This window comes from Corvus hawaiiensis, chromosome 13 (assembly GCF_020740725.1).
Source record: "Corvus hawaiiensis isolate bCorHaw1 chromosome 13, bCorHaw1.pri.cur, whole genome shotgun sequence".
NCBI classification, from domain to species: domain Eukaryota; kingdom Metazoa; phylum Chordata; class Aves; order Passeriformes; family Corvidae; genus Corvus; species Corvus hawaiiensis.
In genome coordinates this window covers 5,120,334-5,140,531 of record NC_063225.1, presented here as the reverse complement: position 1 = coordinate 5,140,531, position 20,198 = coordinate 5,120,334, and the positions used below count along the sequence as shown (strand labels likewise).

The following is a 20,198-nucleotide window of genomic DNA, read 5'->3' as shown; positions in this document are numbered from 1 at the left end:
GGTGCTGGGGTCAGTCACTGCCCTTGAGACAGAGGGACAAAGGGCACCAGCCTGCTTAAAGGTTTGCTCTCTTGGCACTGAGATGTTTTCCAGCCCTGCTGGCCTGGCTAAAAGTGCAGAGGGCACGGCAACCTCCTCTCTGCCTTGGCTGGAGTCAGGAGTCAACACAGCCTTTGCCCTACTAACGCCTGTGCTCATCCCCTCCCCTTCCTCTGGGGCAAAGGCTGTGCCAGCCCTGGCTCTGCAGGGCAAAGGTACCACGGCCTCCCTGCCCCACCACTCCAGCTCACACCACAAACACTTCCTGTGCTCCTGCAGGCAATGTTTAGAGCTCACAGGATCTGCAGGGTGCAGGGAAGCAGTTCCACACCCCTGTCTCTGCAGTCTGCTCTGTACTCATTCATATACCATGGCGAGGGGATGAGCCAGATCCCCAAAGCCCTGCAACGCACCTTCTCACTTCGGTCTGTGAGGGGGCTAGAGAAGGATCTGATCCATTTCCATGCAGGATCAGCAGCCCCATAACCACTGCTGACAGATGTCTGCCCAGTTTCTTTATAAGGACTGCCCTCCTGGGCAATCTATTTAGATTTTTATTTTACTGGCAGTTCAAAAGAAGTGTGATTTAATTCTTTGTGGCAATATAAAAGTATTACCTCCTGGCTTTAGCGACTGATTTATTGCCTTGCTCTTGGCAGAAGAGCTTTTAGACACTTGAAGACTACTCACACCCTCCCCCAGTCACACTTCCTCTACAGAACTGGTTCATTTGGTATCTCCCTGGAGATGTTGGTTTTTAACCTTTGACTGCTCACCTGGGAATCCCCAATGGCTCACACATTCCTTGAAATGTCATGCCAAGCATAGTGTTAATGTTGGGAAGGCCTTGTCTGTAAGCAGAAGAGAAGATGACCACTCTCCTACTGTTTCCATTACAAAATGTGTATGAGGCCACTGATCCAGAAGGAAACTCTTGCTAAAGCATTCCTGAATGCCATGCTTTATACTTTGTTCAGGAGCTGACAGTTTGGAGCTTCCAAGTTTGCAAGACTCTCACTGCAGGGGGTAGGAGCTAACAGTGAGCTCAGTTTAATGGTTATCCTGGCTCCATCCCTTGCCACCTCTGCTGGAGATGTTACCCTTTGTTCCCTCCCTGAACTGGAATTTGTCATTAAACCATGACCATCCAAATGAAAGGCTGTTCATAACATGCAGTTTTACCTGATACTCATGTATTTCTTAATGTTTTTTGCAGCTGAAATGGTGACTCTAAACTAGCTGGATGAATCTGTCTGCCAGCTGGCTACTGCAAAAGGGAAGCTCCAGCACCCAACCACAGGCAATGCCTCTTTAACAGTATCACCCTGCATAAAATTCAGAGATGGGAGGAATCCTCCCTCCTTCAGCATCTTTACACCACCTTCTCAGTTATACACAGACACAGTGCCACACTCATCACAGTTTATTGCTCATTTTCAAACACCTTGTTCTTACTCCAATTGCTGTATTAGAAACAGATACAAAACAAGGCACTAAAAGGATTTTCTCCATATGATCCTGATCCTATGGCTTCAGTTGCATTACATTAAGGTACCTTAAATCACCAGCCTCCAGCTGAGGAGCAGAAGGCAAATATTAAGTGCTTAACATCCAGTACCAGAGGTACTCCTGTATGTTCTAGCCTGCATCATGGAGAATGGGACAGGTAGGGCTGAGACAGGCTGAAAACTCACCCCCCATCTCCCACATTAAGGCTGTACATGCTAATCCACACCAGGCCCTACCCAGAGACATCGAAGCCTGGCTCAGGGCTTTGCACAGCGTTTGCCTGCAGGGCACAGGGAGGGGGAGACTGGGCTACATCCCTGTATGGGATTCCCTGCAAAGTGTAAGAGAGCAAGAGAAAGCAGTTTGCAAACCAGTGAAAGTATTTTGTGAAATATTTTGCATCTGAGAGCTCCTCTGAGTGGGATTGAGAACACATTTTTTGCAATAAGATGGAATTCTGTAGACAAAAGGTGGTCAAACCTCCACGGTCAGATCATCAAGACTCCCTTTCTGCCAGGGGCTGCTACACACTGGGATAATGATCAAATCTGACCAAGGGAGGGATGGGTTCACATTGCCAGGAGATGAAAGACAAATGGAGAATAAAACAAAAAAATTCCATTGTTATAAAGGAGAGGAAGCCTAGAATATAACATATCCCACACACAATGCTCCATTTTGGCCTGAACTGCCAGTATGCTCTACTTTTAATGCTACTCATTTCCATATAAAAAAGAAGAGCTGCTGAAGGCCACATCTGGTCTTCAAACACAATTATCCTGCCCAGCAACCTCTTACTTTTTAAACACTTCACTGGCAGGCTATCACTTCATAATCAAACTGGAAGTAATTCCAAGCCCAACCACAACAACTTCAGGTAAACTGGAGCACTGCCTCTCCTGCCTACTTAATTCCATATCCTTTGCCTTTTAATAAAGGAGACCCACACCTTTTAATTTTCTGGTTTTAGACAGCATCAGAAATAATAAGAGAACACGTTGGTCCAGGTTACTATAGTCTGTTCACATCTCCTTGACAGATTAAACAAGGAGTTCTTACACCAGGAAGCAGCAGAACACACAGGCCTAACTCTGATAAAGAAAAAAGTTAAATTTATCCCCTATATAATGTGCAATTTTGTCTCAGATGGTGTCAGACTGGTACTCTGCAAAGTCAGGAGCAGCAAAAACTGCATGCCATGCTAGACAGCTGGACACAGCATTTCTGTTTTAACCCAGTTACACTGCCAGCCATCACTGCCAGTGAGGTCAGTGATGAACAGTAATGCAGTTGCAGGGCAAACATGAAGCGTTTTCAAGTGGTTGAACCCATTCAGCCAGCGAGAGAACACACAACCAATCTTGTGGTCATGAGCAGGGAGGATAGGGAGCACCAGATAGGAAAATCGAAACCATGAATGCCCAAATCCAGTAAAAAGCTTTTCTTCTCCCAGGGAATTCTGATGTTAACATGACCAGCTCCATTCTCTTCCCTCCTGGAGCTTGCACAACTAGAAACACGTCCTTGCAGTTTTTCTGACTCAGAGAGCTCTGAGCCAGGCTTCTCTCCTTAACAGCAGGTTCCAAAGTCCTCATTATACTGGAATTTTTAATGTTAAATTAAAAGAAAAAAACAAGGTCCTTATCACAATATGATTAATGGAAAATTGTTGTGCTTGCAGTTACAGGGGTTTGGGAGTTAATGTGCTTTCCTGCACCAAAGCTCTCAGCTGTGGCTGGCTGGAGCAGTCGGAGTCACTGGCCGACAGTCCTTGGCTCACAGTATCAAACGAAGAAAGTGCAGATTTCGTGGGACAGGAGTTGGCACTCACTAGAGTACAGCTCCAGCACCACCAGTGCACACCACAGAGATCATCTCCAGGTGCACTCAGACAGTGCCTGCAGGACACAGGATCCACCAACCCAAACCCATCAGAATGCTCATCCCTGACTTCAGGCCATTCTAACCTGCCTTAGCCCACTCCAGACAATCTGACTGTTGGGACCTTGGGTTAGTGAACTGAAGCTTTCCAGTGTAAACATGATTAGTCATGAATCATATACCTATTGCAGTTGCCTATGCAGCTATTTCACAACCCTGTATTAAAATAAATGAATATTTTCTTATCTAGCAGCCAAGTTCCAAGTCCTCTTTCTGTTTGTGAAATATTACTTGGCCTCCTCTCTCCACTCCATCAGGGAGTGTGTCATGGCACCAAATTCTTCTGCAAAGGCACAAGGAAGGAAAAAGGGCAGAATTCACTTATTCAGAGGAGAAAATTAGTCTTGAGGTTATTGTAAGACACGATCATTCAAAAGTGCCATGTGAAGATAAAAATCTATCAGAAGATCAAAGCTGCAGCCTCATACTATGCAGCTCCTTTTATGTCACTGTTTCAGCTTCAGATGTGGGATTGCTAGTGTGAGGATCCCCACCAGGGAGGAGAGGAGGCCGCAGAAACCAATCATTCCTGGGTTGGTTTTGTAGATTCCCAGCGTATCCAAAGGGCCTGAAAGATCACAGAGGTTCTTCATCAAGTCCAGCAGCAAAGGAGGATTCCTTTTCAGTATCTGAAAGAGCTGGCAGAGAAAACCGTGCACACCATCACTTTTCACACCGTTTAGTTCCTTGCTGTGCTTCTGCCAGAAGAAATTCTCCTTGGTCTGTTCTTCCAGCGCAGCTTGTTCCAGCCTCCAGGAGATCTCATACCAGTCCCTGGCCAGATTCATCAGGAGTGAGCAGTAGTAGCACTTGGTAGCCCAGTTCTGCCACTTGGGTTTGTCGATGTCCGGCTGGAGCCCGACGCTCCTGAGCCACAGCACCGCGTCGCACACGAAGTACAGGGCCCGGCTCAGGTGCGAGGCTGTGAGGCAGAAGCGAGGAACCACCTCGGGCAGCTCTGCAGTTCTCCTCGCTGCCACCAAGGCGTGCACCACGTTGCCCAGTCTGAGCACTGCAAGAAACCTCACAAAGGTTAGCACGGCCTGGCCTCACGAAGAAGCCGGCCTGCCACGGTCTGCAAGTACTTTTACAAAACTTAGACGGCTTTGGGCATTTCTGTGCTTAAGCATTTGCTGGAATTAGTGAGGAAAGGGGTGTAAACATCTCAGTTCTGTGTAAACATCACCAGCCCAGGACCTACACACGTGTTTTGTCAATAGCCAGGACTTGCAGCCTCTCCTGCCACTCTGTTCTTGCACCTGGGTGCCCTCTGGACCAGTATCACCCTCAGCTCTGCAGGAGTCAGTGCCAGCAAATAAAGAACACAAACAGAGCCTCTAATTTCAGATGTACACCTCGCTGGATTTTACCTCACTCTGTGGACAGAAGATGTTACTGCATTAATCCTATTGCAATCATGAGCTACAGCTTTCCTAAGTGTCTGTGAAAGCCGGTGATTCACGTGCTGAGCACAGAGACCAAAATCCCTCCTCAAACATGAATCTGTCAGAGGGACTTGTAGCTCCCTGCAAACTGTGTGGAACAGCATATTCCATTTCAAGCTACAACAATCAGGCAAACCTGATTTCACCTGCTGCACAATTTGGGTTTTGTTCCCCGAATGTTAATACAATATTATTCAAAACACTTTTTACACCCTGCTGCCCTGTCACAGTGGCAAATGTTGGCAGCACCCAAGCCTGGTGGAACTACAAGAGCCCTGAATTTAGGCCTGATGTCTGTGAGTGATTTGTTTAGCAGAAGCACGAGAATTATGGCTATGCTGACAAACCAATTGGCCTCCCTACTAGAAATTACCATACTCTGGAGCTAATGGAATAATAAACAAATCAATGGCAATACCATAGATTAGAATATTTGTCTCATATTGTTGCAGTTGTTCCAGGATTGAGCAATTGAGAAGTGGGTGGAAGACCAAGCTGAAAACAAGGGATACAAACATAGCAACAGCGTAACCGTCATGGATGCAACCGTGACACAGAATGGAGGGATGCAAATGGCCAGGCTGTGCGAGAAGCATGGAAGGGTATGTGATTTAGTGGGGTATAAATGCTAAAGAAAATTAATAAGTAGGATATAAAAGCCATATTGAAGGATGGTCCTTCCAAAGTGATTTTTTTGGATGATGATCTTTTAACGCTGGCTTGTCTCAACCCATCAGCTGGAAGGACTAATGAGCACACAGTGAGCCAGCCTTGCCTTGTAACCCTGCTCTGTCCTTGAACAGAGATGACAGCTTGGCCTCTACAACAACAGCTGACTGTTAACTTATTCCTCTCATCGTTCCAGCAGTAATTCCGATTGCCTAACTGGAGAGGAGGCTGAGGAAGTAAAAAAAGTCTATCTGGCCCTACCTAGCCTGGCAAGCCATGGCAGGGATAAGGTCTATCGACAATTTTGTAAATATACTAAAAGACGTTTTGTGGCTTAAGGTAGGTTAACTGCAGAAAACACAAGGCCAGGAGCTGTTTTACTGGAAGGAACAAGTGAAGAAGGTCTTATCCCTCTAGACACCAGGTACTTACTTTTCCGGCCAGAGCTCATGCTAGATTCCAACTGCTTGAGTTTCATTACCAGCTTCTTTTTATCGGTTTTATTCTCTATTAAATAGCTAAGTAACATGCATGTGTACTGAGTGGCTCTGGAAGGGAAAAAACGAGAGGGGGACACAGGTGAGACACAGACAATCACGGGATGGCAGCAGCAGGACAGGTTTATTTCACAGAATCACAGAATTGTCAGGGCTGGAAGAGAACTCTGGAGACCACCCAGTCCAACCCCACTGTCAAGGCAGGGTCACCGGCAGCGGGTGACACAGGAAGGCGCCCAGGGGGGTTTGGAATGTCACCAGAGAGGGAGACCCCAGGGCTCTGCCACACGCAATGGAAAGAAGCTCTTCCTCACGCTGAGGTGAAACTCCTTGCGTTTTACTTTACGGCCATTGCTCCTCGTCCTGTCGCTGGGCACCACGAGCCTGGCACCGTCCTCTGACAGCCGCCTTTGGAGCAGAAGGTGCCTCTGGCCCGCGCCGCGCCAGGGCCGGGCTGTGTGCGGGGACGGGGCCGCGGCCCGGCGGGACGGGGATGGGCGCGGGGCCGCTGACGGGCCCTGGATCGGCGCTGGGGGGTCCCGAGGGGGACGCCTTCCCCCACACTCACCGGAAGAGCTGGTCGCGGCCCTGGCAGCGGTTGGTGAAGTCCACGAAGCCCTCCATGGCTCGGCGGCACGGCGGGAGCAGCGCGGGGGCCGCGGCCGCTCCGCCCCGCCGCGCTCGGGCCCCGCCCCGCCGCGGAACGCTCCGCTGCGCGCTACGTTCCCGGGCCGGGCTGCGGCACCGAGGCGCCGTTACCACGGCAACCGTCAACAACGAAGCGGCTGCGGTGTCACCCCTAAAGGGTTCCCCTGCCCGGGAGCCGCCGGCCGCACCTGCGGCGGATCCTGCCGGGAAAGCCGGAGGAGCCCGGCCCGGCCCCTCGAGCCCCGGCCCCGCTCCGAGGCCAGGCCGCTGTGAGGGGTGACGGCGGTGGGGGTGGGTCCGCGTGAGCACGGCCCCGCCGCAGAGGTGAAGCTCAAAACCAGCCGGTGTCTTGGAAATGAGGTATAAAACTTCCAGTGGGAACACCTGCTTTCCAAGTTAATTGTTGGGATTTTACCCAGGCCGAATAAGTCCGTTAATGAAGAACAAGCTACTGGTTTTGAATGCTTTGTCATAATTCTTACACGAGCTCGTGACAAAGTTTTTAGGCTCCCTTTCCCTGTGGGCAGCCTGCAGATCCCTGTGTGGCTGAGATCGCCAGAGCAGGACAAAACCCCCGGGTAACAGAGCTGATACAAGGAGAAATGAGCTGTATAGAACAGGGCTGCTCTGGCTATCAACACTGAAAGGAACCCCCCTTAGACATCATTAATCATCTTTTCCCCCATTACCTCATGAAAGAAGGTATTGAAGGTATCCCCTTCCTTCTTCTGCATCCAAGGTGATTCCTGCATCCGTGGTGCATTTTGCATCTGGAAGGGGAGAACCATGGCTGTGAATACATGGAAGTATCCCCTGGGGATTCCCCCACCATCTGAAAAGGACTGGCCAAAGGATGAGGAAGATTTCTTCCTGCTGGATCCTGATCGAGAGCGTGATGCATTGCCGCAGCCCTTCAGGATGATCAACAAACTGGTGATGCAGGTTTTTGAGAGTGCTATGGAAATCATTGAAAGAAGGGAGACGCTCCGAGAAGCACAAAAACGAAAGGTCCAGCCCAAGAAGTGCTTCCCTACAGCTGAATTCCAGGTACAGAGCCTCTCACAGCAGAGATAGCATTAACCACCACAGCAGATTTTGTCACTCTTCTGTTCATGACCTTCCTCAGAATCCACCACCGTCTCACTGGTTCTCTTTAAAAGCCGGCAGCTTCTAAGCTTGTCTGACAGGTTCTGCTTCCCACTCGACTATCACACCTCTCTGGAAAGAGAGAAGCAGGTATTAAACACTAAATTCACCTTGTGCTTCCCAGGCTGGCTCCACCCTTGTTTGCTGAGGAGAAGGTAATTAGTCGGTAGCACACAAGTGGGCAAGCTCAGCTCTGTGTTGTGGTGAATACTCCAGCACCGTGAGCAGAATGACAGTACTGCCTTCCCCATGATTATGTGGGGGTGTCCAGGAGGATACACTGGTGTCTGCTGGTGTTCTATGATTGCCTGGGGGAGTTCAGCATCCCATCACATCCCTGCTCTAGAATGGAAGGGCTGAGTGCTCCTGAGTTCTTGGCCTTTAAAGCCCCTTCTGTTTGTGGGAAGGGGAAAGGTGGGAGAAAACTTCCTCTTTCCTACCACAGGCCAATCTCTGTGACAGAGATGAGAGACCCTCCCCTGCTTTTCTGGGGAAAGAATGTATCCAAGTTTTTCCCTTGTGGAAGAAATCAGCATTTTCTGGTGAAAAGGCCAGGAATATATCATTAGTATGGCTGAGGTGTCCTCCACTGAGAAGGCAGTCGGGTACACTCACCTTTTCTGTTTCTTGGTAGGTAACTGAAAGAGCCAATTGCCTTGCAGTGTCTGGAAAATACGTCTTTGTTGGTCTGTCCGAGGGTCTGGCTGCCTTCAACACGTGTGACTTCAAGGATGTCTGTGCTTGGGATGCAGCCAAGACAGAGATCTGTGCCGTCCATGCCTTGGATTTGGGGAACGAGTGCCATGTCCTGCTTGCTGTGGATGAAATGGGTTAGTGTGACGTGGATTTCCTTGCCCTGGCTGGGGATAACTGTGCTCTGGAGCTGAATTGGCAGCTGCACTACAGAAGACTGCTGGATCAGGAGGAACATTAGGGTGGCTGACAGGTTTCCTAGAAAGCCCTTTAAAGAGGGCATTAGACAGCTAACAGATTGTAGGGTGACGGGGTGATTAGCAGAAGGTGTGGGTTTGGTGGCCTCTCTGGAGCAGCAGAGGCAGGTGCAGAGCTGAGGATCAAGCACAGTAAAATTTAGGAACATCTTGGGCTGGACGGAAAGGACTAAAAGGCTCGGTATGACCCCCTGCCTGTGACCTGGTCCTGCACCTGTAATAGTTTGTTGGTTCATCTGAAACTCATCAGTTCTGGTGGAAACACTTTTCAGACTGGCTTATCCATCTCTGTACACAATCAAATCTTTACTGGTGCTGGCATAAGGAAGCCAGCATAGGTTTAGTGCTGGAAACAGTGAGATATTGTTCCTTGGGCCCAGGAAATAATGTAGCCCTGTTCACTCTCCTGCACATGTTGTAACATCCATCTCCCAAGAGTGCGGCTAACATTCATTCACTTTTCTCTCCCTCCTCCTGATACTTCTGTATTTCTATTTCAGGGCTTGTCTGGCTCTTCTGCTTTCACAAGCAAAGCTTCCTGCTCGTTAAAATCCTGAATGAAGTGGTAAGTACTGAGCTAATTCCGTAGACTCTGGGCACAGGCTGGGAAGTAATCAATCATGAGGAGTACTAATTGCCCTCAGAAATTTATTCATAGGCAGCAGCACTCCAAGACTGCTGCCCAATATTTATTCTTGTTCTTCCAACAATCTGCCTGGCCTTCAGCCTGTGGAGAACCGTGTAAGGCCATGGAGCTCTCTGAATCAGTGATCTTGCTTCGATGCCAGCCTGTTTTTCCTTGGCAGGAGGATATCAGCCAGCGAAGCACCTGTGTGGAGGAGGTGCTGTCCCGAGGAGGTGATTATGCAGGAATCCTGCTGCAAGGCAAGTGCAGGAACGTGCTGTGTTTGGAGACTCTTGTGGTCTAACAGAGGGGCAGCAGCAATGTTTTTAAAATGCTGCAAGTGGTGTGGGTACCCAGGGACGGTGTTATAACTCTCCCAGTTCCTCCTCCAGCTTAGAGAGCTGCCCGTGCCCCTCCGAGTCCCCTCCTTGGTGTGGATCAGACTGATCCCAAAAGTAAGCTGTTTGGAGCTGCTCAGTGCAGTCCCCAGCTCCCAGGAGACTCAGTGAAAGCAGGGTACCCTCCCTCCAGAAGTACCAAACTCAGTTCTTCCTCTGGCTTGCTATGGCTCACTTTTACACTGGAAAGATGTACATAGACCTGAAGAATTTTCTCTGCAAACATAGGCCAGAGAACATAGAGAACCTCTAAAAACACTACAAGAAACTCCTTGCTACAACATTGTTCTGTTTCATGGCAGCTGAATCCATGGCAGGCAGGATTTCTGGCCCCATGTTTGGTGGAATCTGCCTGGACACCTGCTGAGAATGACACATGTAGCATCCACAGAGAACTAATATGAGACCATGTCTCCATTTCTACTTTCTAGTCTACTACTCAGAGGCTACAAGTCAGATTCTTGACTTAGTAGCTTCATGGAGTTTCTTTGGTGGATGTGGGACCTTGAGGAGTTGAGCTGAGCTATCAGTCTCAGTCAAGCATGTCAAGCATTAAGTGGGAGAAGAGGTGGGCTGCATGGAGTTCACAGAGACTTTACATTTCAAAAAATGCACGAATCTTTTTATAAGAATATAAGATAACAGAGGCTGCTTGCCTGAAAGACCTTTTCTCCTCATTTCCAATTGCTTAACATGCTTTCCCAATGCAGACAGCACAAAAGCTTGGCTGGAGATCTACCAATTGCCTAAGGATTCCTGGCTGAGAGAGATGGAAAAAAACTCAGGAGCTGCAGAAGGGCTGGCTTGCAGTGAGAGGAGGTCAAGCTGCTTATCTGAGGTACAAAACAGTTCCATCTCTCTCTGTGCTATTTTCTCTTACACCTTTTTGCCCACAGGTCTTCCCCCAAGCCTTGCTGCTGCAGACAGTGACAGCAACACACAGCCTGAACACTCCTATTGGCCCAAGGGGATGATGTGTGTGTGTGTCTCTGCAGCTGCTGCAGCCACCCATCCCACGTTTCATAAGGCCTCTGTGCTACTGGGACATGTTTACTCTCCCAAGACAGGCTTTCCAAAGAGATTTCCCTGGTCCCAGGGTTAGTGTTCTTGCTGCCCCTCCCTGAAACTGGCAGCTCATTTCTGAGCAGTATTGCTCCATCTGAGGGGGCCCTGTGTAAGGGTATTCCCACAGGGCTTCTCCCTTATGTTACTGGGGGAAGGTGAAGAGGAGTGGGGATCAGGCAGGATGCCTCTGTTTGGGAGTCTGGCCCTGAAGCAGGGTTTGTGTTTTAGATTACATGCAAGAGGAGCCTGGTGGGGTCACGGCCTCACCCACCTGAGCAGGGCAGAGCCTCTGCCTGTGTGCACGAACCACTGTTACCTCTGGTTCTTTGCCAGAAAACTCAGGATCTACGTGGAGATGGTTCTGCAGAGATGGTCACTGGCCTCAGTGACCATCCCTGAGCTGTCACAGGAAATTTTAAGTGCTGAGTCAGTGCTTAACCCTCCCCTTTCTCACTTTCACCCTGCTGGATTTCACCTCTCAGCACACAGACACCTCCTGCCCAGCACCTTGAACTAACCCCCTGGGATAGCTGCCTCCTAACTCTTTCCTCTTCCTTCAGCAAAGACTTGTCTGGACATTTAAGAGGGAACTGCTTCTCAGCCTTGTCTTTAGGACAAACACCCCACTTAACTTAGCCAAGCCAAAACCAAACACTCAGGCATTCCCTCTTTGCTGATTCCATGTAAACTACCCAAGTTCCTGCCCCTTCCTTCTCAGACATGTCTGATTACTAAGCCAAACCTTTTTTGTTTAGCCCAATGTCAATGTGTGTGGGGTGGTGATGGTGGTGAGCACACACTGGTGTTGGCCCCCTGTTACAATTTTCTATTCCCAGCCAAGCATATATGTGACCTCCTCCAGTCCTGGGCTCTGTGAAGTAAAATCTGGTTCTTGCTTTCAGCAGACACTCTTCAACCTTTAGTCCTGCTTCTTTTTTTTTTCTTTTTTTCCCCTTTATTTTCTGAACATTGCTCTGACTCACACAGGCCTGTGCTGCAATAGGAATAATTCAGAGATGGCACAAAGACAGGAGTCTGGGCAAGACATCCTTAGTAATGTAGCTGAAAATGTAGTGACCTCCCTGGAGCTTCTGTGTTTTATCCTGAAGAATGAGCCTAAACCCTGTATCTCCCAGATGGTGCCAGCCAACCTTTGCATATACAAAGGAGTTTTTCCTAAATCTTAGGAAGCATTTGATTCCCATGGACAGGTGAAACTCATCAGTGTAGCACACAACACAGTTCTCAGGCGGGCACTTTTCTGTTGCAGGAGCTTCCCGTGTCTGCAATCCAAGCTGATGTAGAGCTGGATCTCCCAGTGCTGCTGCTGACAGTGAGGCCACCCAAACCCATTACAGGTCAGGACTGATTCTGTATGTGCAGCCTGCAGCCCGTTTCAGGTGGCAAAGGAATCATAGCCCCTATAAATACAGAACAGGTCAGAAAGTTTCAGTAACCTCCTCCCTGGTCCTTTCCTGACCTGTCTTTCTAACTACATGTAATCCTGTAGTGGGAGTTGCTTCCTACCAGACTATCTCACATGTCACCTTTGCCAGCACAAAATACTTCAGGGTATCTCAGAGTGGGTGTCATTACACCCTTGGCTTCAGTGTCATTGGAGAGGGAGGAGGCTGCTTCCTAGATCCTAGCAGTACCCCTAGTTCATCACTGAGTCCTGGATTTATAGAAAAATGCCAAGGATGGGGAGGGGACAGACTTTATGCTGGGAAAATGCCACAGAAAGGCAAGGTGAGCAGGATCCTCAGAAGTCTTCCCCTAATCCCTGCCTTCAAATACTGGAAAATGGACTAGAGATGTGGAAAGTCCTACTGAAGATAAAGTGTGTCCTCTGTGCTTGAAGACAATGCCAGCCCCAAATACCTTCGTGGTGTCTGCTTCTCCAGGGCTGTGCCTTTTCCCTCTGTGTTCCCAATCCAGGCACTAGTTTTAAAGACCCTTTGGATGCCTTCAAGGAAGTGGATGATGACAGCATGCTTGGCTTGGGGTACAACCACCTAATCAAGGATTCCCAGTGGGAGCTGCACGAAGCAATCTTCTGTAGCACTTACCGGGAGTATCTGGAGGGTCAGGGCGTGACCAAGGAGGAGATCCCCAGGTGAGTGGGAGCACCAACCAGGATTTCAGTCCACGAGTCATCCACACAGGGCACTGGGCACTCATAGATGGAAGCCCCTGTTTTAGCTTTGCTTCCTTCATCCCAAGGCTTCAGGGCAGGGGGCTGGAGCCATGCCAGGGCTTGTCACAGTGCTGCCTACTTATCAAAGCCTTTCTTTTACATGTATTTCTTCCTTTTTTCAGACATGCTACCTTTCATTTCCTCCTGCCTAGCCGGATCCTGATGGGACCAGAAATGGAAGTACAGCCAGGTAATCCAAATGGACAAAAAGCTGTTAATCTGTGAAGCACGGTCGTTGCATGACACTGAGCTCCAGTGAGAGCTCAGTGGGTCTGGCTTGCATCCACTCTGTAAATTCCATCTCCAAGGACATAGGCCTTTGTAAAACTGTCAGCTCTAAGACTTATAAGTCAGTTATCAGCATGGGGTAAGAATCTCCGTAGTTTAAAAAACCCCCCACTACCTCCCCCCTGAAAAAAACACCAAGCAAGCCCCCCCCAAAAAATGAAAAAAAAGGCATATAGTCAAGGTAAAAATGACAGAGGAGAGGTTATTCTGGTTTAGTTTCTGTGGGAGCAGAGCTTCTCTCAGGGGAACTATGAAAGCTCTAATGAGAGCTTTCTAATGGTGTTTTTGGTGTCCTGGATTGTTCCTTTCTTTGTCCCCAGTCTTCTTCTCTTTTTGTCATCCCCTTCTCTGTACCAGATATTCCAGTTGGCATCGGTGTGCATTGGGATGGAAACCACAATTTCTGCTTGTACTTACTTAACCATTCTCTCAAGGGGAAAGCAGGTAAGAATGTTTTGCTTTTTCTAGCAGAGCACTCTGTGGGGAGTGGGAGTGTTCTGTGGCCAATGGCTGTCATTCTGCCAGGTCTTCATGATTCAGGGAAATGAGGAATTGGGAGGAGAGCTGACTCATATCTTGTGGGTTAGGCTGGCATTTGGATTGTGGGGCTCAGTGTTGCACAGGCTGGCAGTGTTTTTAGTGAAGCCACTCTGGCAGGAGGCTGCAGAATGGTGCATGTTTAATGGGGAAAATGGATGTTAGTACCATGTGAGGGAATGTTCTGCACCTTCTCACGTCGTCTCTCTTCATGCCATTCTGTTTAGATTCTGATCTGATGCCTGATGTTGTGTGGCCATGTGCTGCTCCAATTGCATGCTCGGCTGTCAGTTCCTGCTCCAGGTACCTGGCACTGGCAGGTGAAGATGCAACAATAACTATCTGGGATAAACACCTAGGTGAGCTTGCCCTTTAGGACTGTATATTGGGATCACTGTCGATAAATTAGGTCTTTGCCTAGGAGTTTGAGGCTCAGACTTAGTGTAAATTAGGGGCTGGTAGTGAGTCTACAAGCAAATCTGAAAGTAGTTTGGATTCAGTTGTCCATTGGATGCTTGGCCAGAAGTTGCCAGCACAGAATGACTGCCCTGGCCTTTTCAGAACCCATCCAGGGCAAGGCATGGCCTGGAACTGCTGCAGCAAGGACTGGTCACAGTCTTTCCTCGAGGCTGTGAGACAGTGATGGTCACTGCTTTGCCACTGCACTCTCAGGTCATCTTTGAGTGTTGTGTCATCACAGTTCAGGCTGCCATCAGTGCTAGTGTCATCCTGCCATGATGCAGGGACTCTCCTGGCAGAAGAATCTTCTTCTGCCATCTGCTTGTTCTCCCTCTGAGCGGGCCACACTCCAAACTAAGCTTTGCTTGGATAAATTACCAGTTCCTTTTTTCTTCCTTCCTCAGGATACCCACTGTCTGTGACTGCCATTCTAGAGGAACGTTTCATCCGTAGTATCCACTTTCTGTGTGGCTCTGCAGCTGCCAGTGATGAGACACCTGGTACAGATCCTGTCTGTCCTGGTGCAGATCCTGTCTGTCCCATCATACAGCTTCTAGTGCTGTGTACAGACAGCTCTTTCTATTTGGTGAAAGCACCCAGGGCTGGGAAGTCCAGCATCACACTCCTGGCAGACAGGTGAGGTAGACTCTGACAGACCTCACTTCAGCCATGGTTATAGTGGTCAGGTCTAACAGGGAGCCCCAGATTTCTGTGGAGTAGAGAGCTTCCTACTGCTCTTACCCAGATGGCTCTGCCATGCTGCTGTCAGCAGCAAGTGTGGTTTTGCTAGTGCTAAAATCCGGTGGTTTGCCAGAATTAAGGGTGTTTCCGGGTTCTTCTGTGCACCAGAACACAAATACTTCTAGCACAGCTCCAGGGCTCACGTTGAAGTATTTGTATCTGTGCCAGGTACCCGGGGGAATTTTTTTCTTCTCTCTTCTGCCCTTAACAGAGTAACTTCCCCCTAGAAGTCAGAATAAACATTTCTTGCCATCTTTCTATCATTTTTGGGTTCACTTATCCCCTTGGTTTGAGGAGAAGGAAAGCTATTGCTCTGAAGACTCTGGATTCATGCCTCCATGGCATTTGTATCTCCAATGTAGTTCCTAGGCAGGTTTGCACAGGGATGGGCCTCGGGGGTTCCTGCCTGGGATGAGACAGGCTTTGTCTCTAGAGGGAAGGGGCTTTGTTGGGACTTTAGGCCACCCAGCATGCTGAAAACTGCCACTGTCATGATCACAGCCTCTCAGTACGTGCCAGGTACATGCAATAGCAGCATAAAGCTGTGTCTCTTTTACAGGCCTGAAAATCCAAATCTTACTATCAGTGCAGTGGTGCCTGTCCTGGCCTTCCCCAGTGCAGTGAGTATTTCTGCCAGCTCTCTTAACAACTGGGTGGGAATACATGTCCAGCTGTGCTGGGATCTTGTTTCCAGCAAGGATGGTAACTGGGTGCCTAGAAGATAAAGACAAGGGCAATCAGATACAGTTCTTCCCTCACATCCTTTCCAAGCCTCCAAATATTTTTAGCATGAAGACTTCCTGCACCTGTTACAGGTCTGTGTGTAGCTGGTAATGCTCACAGGAATTATCTTCCATGATGTTACTCAGTATCCCCTTGCACCCATGTCCTCTAACTGGCCACTGAGGTGCACATGGACAGGTCCAGCTGGGAGGTGAAAGGGTTCAGCCATGAAGTTTCAGGCATCAAGGTCAAATATGAGAGGGCATCCTGGGGAGGAACACAAGTCCAGCCAGACCTTTCAAGTGGCCTCAGAAAGTTTTCAGGCGTGAGAAGGAAAGGACTAAAAGCCACTCACCATAGCAGCCATGCAGAAGGCTGGATCTGGCTCATTTCTAATGTATTCTGTTGCCCTTTTCTAATCCCAACCTTCAGCATTTTCAGTCCAAGTTCCCTGCTAGGCCTGTTTTTGATCTGCTGTGGCCCTATGACTGTGGGGCAGGCAAAGAAAACAGCATCATAGTTGGGGATATGAGGTCCTGAATGTCATCCCATGAACTTTACAGAAAATGTTTCTCACTTCTTTTACACCTACGAGTCAATTTTGGTGCTTCAGGTCCTGATCTTCTCCTGGGATGGCACAGTGTCCCTGATGAACACTGACACATCACAGACTGTTTACTGCTTCTGCACTCCACCTTCTCATGCTGTAGCACCCCCCTGGCAGCCAGTGTTCACAGTGGACAGTATGAACTGCTGCCTGCTGCTTCGAGGTGGGTGATACCTTGGGGTGCTCACAGATACACCATCACTGGGCACATTCAGCTGTGCACTGATCCTTGGTAGTTCTTGTTGGATGACTCCTGATGCAGTAGCTAACTCTTCTTGTTTCTGTCTAGGAGATGAGCAGCAGCAGGAAGATGAATTGGCCCAGAGCAAAGCCGCTCAGAGCACCATCTTCCTTTTTGACTTCAATTCCTACCCACTGAAGGAGGCTTTCCCAAAGAAACCAGATTTGTCTCTCAAATCTTTGCAGGAGCTGAAGTGGATTGAGAGATGTAACATTTTCTTACGTGATAGGTTTCACTTTCTGCCAGAGAGGTAAGTGCACCTGCATTATTGTCAGCTGTGGTGTTGCTGAGTTCATGCAAGGTCTCACCCTGGAGCTTCTGGGTTGTTCTGAGTGCTGTGACAGATTTGTGTCTGAGTGAGGTTGGTGTACAGGCAGCTGGATTCCTGACAGCCACCCAGAACCCTTCCTCCTCTCCCTTCTGTCCTTCCTAGACAGCTTCAGCTGTAAGTCAGGATGCCTGGAGCAGGCTTGTCCTTCCAGGTAGAGAGGGCTTGAAAGTTCTAATGTGTTTTTGTGCAAAAGTTTGTGCAAGTTTGTCAGGGAATATGATCCTCACGTGTTTGCATATTCCTTTTGATCCCTTTGATCTCCCAGGTAGAGCTGGGATCTCTTTGTACCTCTCTCTTCCCCTGCATTCCCGGGTTCGTGTGATGTTTACATAGGTTTGTGTCGGAGATTCCTCGGTTCGAGGTGGTCCCCGGCAGCCTCGGGGATGATGCATTGCGTCGATGCTGTCGTTAGATGGCGCTGTGACACCTCTTTTTGGGGTCCTTTGCCTTGAATTCTCTTGGGAACCCGGCGCTTGATCCATGTCAATATTTTGCATCTTCTTTTCACTATGCCTTAATTCTCCAAATTGAAACGGGACAGGTGGGTGCAGGTGTGACCTTATAGCACATATTACCTGGCAGCCTTCCCTAATTCCTTGTCTCCAGGGTGAATCCTGTGGAGTTGTCTGGTTAGTTAAGTGCAGAAAAGTGCTATCCTATGCTACCAGCCACCAGTTCTGTTCCTCCTGGAGAGGAGAGGAGACCCTTGTCTGCCTTATACCAGAAAACCGGGCAGACATCACCTCCAGGGATATCTTGCTCCCTGGGAACTGAGAGCTGAAGCCAGAGCAGTGCAAATACAACTGCAGTGTGACCTGTGTCTACAGACATCTACAGACAACAGAAATTCAGAGGTCCTTGCTGTCAGGAACAGTAAACTTGAGTGTTGATTGGCATGAGGGGATCACCGAGGTTTTTCAGACACAAGAAGTAGAACTGCTTAATTGGTAGTGAGCCCCAGGGGCCCTTGGGGGAGTTGTCTGAGCACTGGGGGAATGTCAGGGACTGTTTTTGTTTTAACCACCCTTGTTTCCCCTTTTTAGGCAGCAGGTACTGCTGGAAATGGAGGAGCAGGAATACTGGGATTGTCTGCAGGCACAAGCAGCTGCCATGGACAATGAGAGAGAGAAAGTGAAGGGAGAGAAGAAGCAGTAGCCAGCCTTGCATCCTGGGGGCCAGGCTCATGATCCAGCACTGACATTTTGATAGACACTCTATTCCAATCATCTCTCTCCCAGCGACCTGGAGCATCAGAGCAATCTGGTATGTTACAATAATACAGAGGACCTTAATAAAGTCTTTTCTCCATTAAAAGTCTCTTGCTCTTCATAGGACTGGCATTTCTTCAGACTCTGATTTTCTGTCCTTGTGTTGCTGGAGCTCACCAGTGGGTCTCATTTTCAGCTCCTACCCTGATGGGCAGCCAGCAGCATCCTTGTGTTTAACCAGAGACCTGGTCCTTTCAGAGGAGGCAGCAAATTGGCTGTGGAGGTGTCTGTCATCCCCCAAAGCATAGCAGTGCTAAGCAGCAGTGACACTGCAGAGTGTGACAGGCCTGACACAGGATGTTCTGCAGTTGTTTCTTTTGGCTTCAAAGCAGGAAGTTTTGGGATAAGACCACTTAGGATTACAACCTGGAAACCCTATGAGAAAGCTTCAGTATTTTTACAACTGATCATGCTTCCAGGATGATTGCCTAACCCACAAAGAATCTGACAAATCTCCCAGGAACTACTCCAATCTGTGTGCATGGGAGAGGGTTTTTTTCCCCCAGGTCTCTCTCTAGTGCCTCCCCCAAAGTACAGGAGTGCATCAATGCAAGGTGCCAGGGATTCGGCACAGACTGAGCTGTGTAGATGCTCCTATGCCAAGGTCCCATTTCAGATTTTTACAGCAAGTTGTCTTGTTTTGGGCCAAGTTTTGATGAGAGCTTTCAGCTGATCCCCTGGAAATAAAGTCAGCCACTCTGTTGGGGAGGTAGGAAAAGGGAGAAGCATTTCATTTGTTTCACAGTCTCACATGCCTGTCTTTGCTCTGGAGAAGGACAAGCTATTTGAATTGAACCTTCCTATTTGCTACCTTTGTGAAGGCTCTGAGGGCTGTAGTAAAAGCTTTTGTGCTGTCATTTTCCATCTGCCACAGATTACAGCTTCACAGCTCATCTGATTGTTACGGATATTGGGACTGGGCTGTGTGAGCTCTTGCCATCTGCCTCAGTTCGAAGTCAGGTGGGTAAGCCCAAAAACCACCCTCAATTCCTGTTTAAACCAAGCCACCTGGGTCAGCACTGAAGTGAACAAGGAGCAATCCCTGATCCTTCCTTCTGTTCTTGCTGTGGTGGCCATACAGCTTAATTATTTTGTTTCTATGGTACTTCCAGGAACAATAGACCTTCTGCCATAGCCAGGCATAAGGGATGACTCAGGGCAGGAATTCCTATTCCTACATTGCTTCTCATGCTGCAGAAAGCCAGCACAACTGATATGTGGCCCCTTGAACAGCATTGCGTCTAGTTCTTGCTATTTGTGCAAATATAACGGGCCTGGGGATCTGTGCCATTAATCCTAGCCCATCTGCTTTCCATCCAGAAGAGGAGCAGGACTTTCCTGGCATCAGAAGAGGCAGGACAGGATCTGCTGAAGGGTTAGACGTACTGTGCATCCACCAGTTTCTGTGCATTCCTCTCAAGATGTACTTGTTTGTTTGCAGTTCAAATTTGCTCTAAGATTCTAATCATGTGCTTGGCCAAGATAACCAGGAGCTGGCAGGCTCCACAGAGAAAGGAAAACAACAAGCAGCTGCAGGAGGCTGATGAAGAGCCTTTGTTTTAACTCATGACTTCAGCGGGGGACCATTTGCTTCCTGCTTCTTCGAGGGATACAGAAAAATTGGCATGATCAGTGTGTTGACATGTGTGTTGGTGATGGAGCTCTGTGCTGAGCTCCACAGCATGTTCTGGAGACAAACACAGGCACCTGACTGCTTATTCAGAGACAATGCCCTTGGCAGCTACGCTTTCATTCCCGGTCGCTCTACAGCCCTGGGCAGCTGTGGGTCTGTTCCAATTTCAGCTGTTCTGCTGCTGGAAACTACTGAAAGGCCTTGAGTGTTATCATATATACATATATACATATATCTCACC

At 48.8% G+C, this 20,198-nt stretch overlaps 2 protein-coding genes across 4 annotated transcripts; one reads left to right on the top strand and one right to left on the bottom strand.

Annotated features, from left to right (window-relative positions):
• Positions 1–1,447: 1,447 nt before the first annotated feature.
• Positions 1,448–7,547, bottom strand: PEX11A (peroxisomal biogenesis factor 11 alpha). Of its 2 annotated transcripts, none has more exons than XM_048317828.1 (3): positions 7,438–7,547; positions 6,036–6,151; positions 1,448–4,501 (listed from the first exon to the last, which is right to left on the bottom strand). In XM_048317828.1, the coding sequence occupies exons 1-3, from the start codon at positions 7,509–7,511 to the stop codon at positions 3,936–3,938; spliced, it is 756 nt and encodes a 251-aa protein (XP_048173785.1). In that variant the 5' UTR covers positions 7,512–7,547; the 3' UTR covers positions 1,448–3,935. The 2 variants fall into 2 exon arrangements, with proteins under 2 accessions (XP_048173785.1, XP_048173786.1); XM_048317829.1 differs by lacking the exon at positions 7,438–7,547 and adding an exon at positions 6,669–6,785.
• Positions 6,832–18,357, top strand: WDR93 (WD repeat domain 93). 2 transcript variants are annotated; one of them, XM_048317824.1, is made up of 16 exons: positions 6,832–7,108; positions 7,487–7,795; positions 8,529–8,724; positions 9,345–9,409; positions 9,651–9,729; positions 10,578–10,705; positions 12,203–12,290; positions 12,871–13,048; positions 13,252–13,319; positions 13,775–13,861; positions 14,182–14,313; positions 14,818–15,049; positions 15,714–15,774; positions 16,473–16,647; positions 16,774–16,975; positions 18,100–18,357. In XM_048317824.1, the coding sequence occupies exons 2-16, from the start codon at positions 7,535–7,537 to the stop codon at positions 18,209–18,211; spliced, it is 2,064 nt and encodes a 687-aa protein (XP_048173781.1). In that variant the 5' UTR covers positions 6,832–7,108; positions 7,487–7,534; the 3' UTR covers positions 18,212–18,357. The 2 variants fall into 2 exon arrangements, with proteins under 2 accessions (XP_048173781.1, XP_048173782.1); XM_048317825.1 differs by having other exon boundaries at positions 6,835–7,108; positions 16,491–16,647.
• Positions 18,358–20,198: the final 1,841 nt, after the last annotated feature.

Excerpts from the sequence above, each read along its gene's own strand:
- PEX11A (XM_048317828.1), bottom strand. The coding sequence starts at position 7,511 with ATGCACCACGGATGCAGGAATCACCTTGGATGCAGAAGAAGGAAGGGG. Across the intron at positions 6,152-7,437 it reads TCAATACCTTCTTTCATGAG|AGCCACTCAGTACACATGCA; the intron begins GTAATGGGGGAA and ends TTTCCCTTCCAG. Across the intron at positions 4,502-6,035 it reads CATGAGCTCTGGCCGGAAAA|TGCTCAGACTGGGCAACGTG; the intron begins GTAAGTACCTGG and ends GGTTTCTTGCAG.
- WDR93 (XM_048317824.1), top strand. The coding sequence starts at position 7,535 with ATGGCTGTGAATACATGGAAGTATCCCCTGGGGATTCCCCCACCATCT. Across the intron at positions 7,796-8,528 it reads TCCCTACAGCTGAATTCCAG|GTAACTGAAAGAGCCAATTG; the intron begins GTACAGAGCCTC and ends GTTTCTTGGTAG. Across the intron at positions 13,320-13,774 it reads AGAAATGGAAGTACAGCCAG|ATATTCCAGTTGGCATCGGT; the intron begins GTAATCCAAATG and ends TCTCTGTACCAG.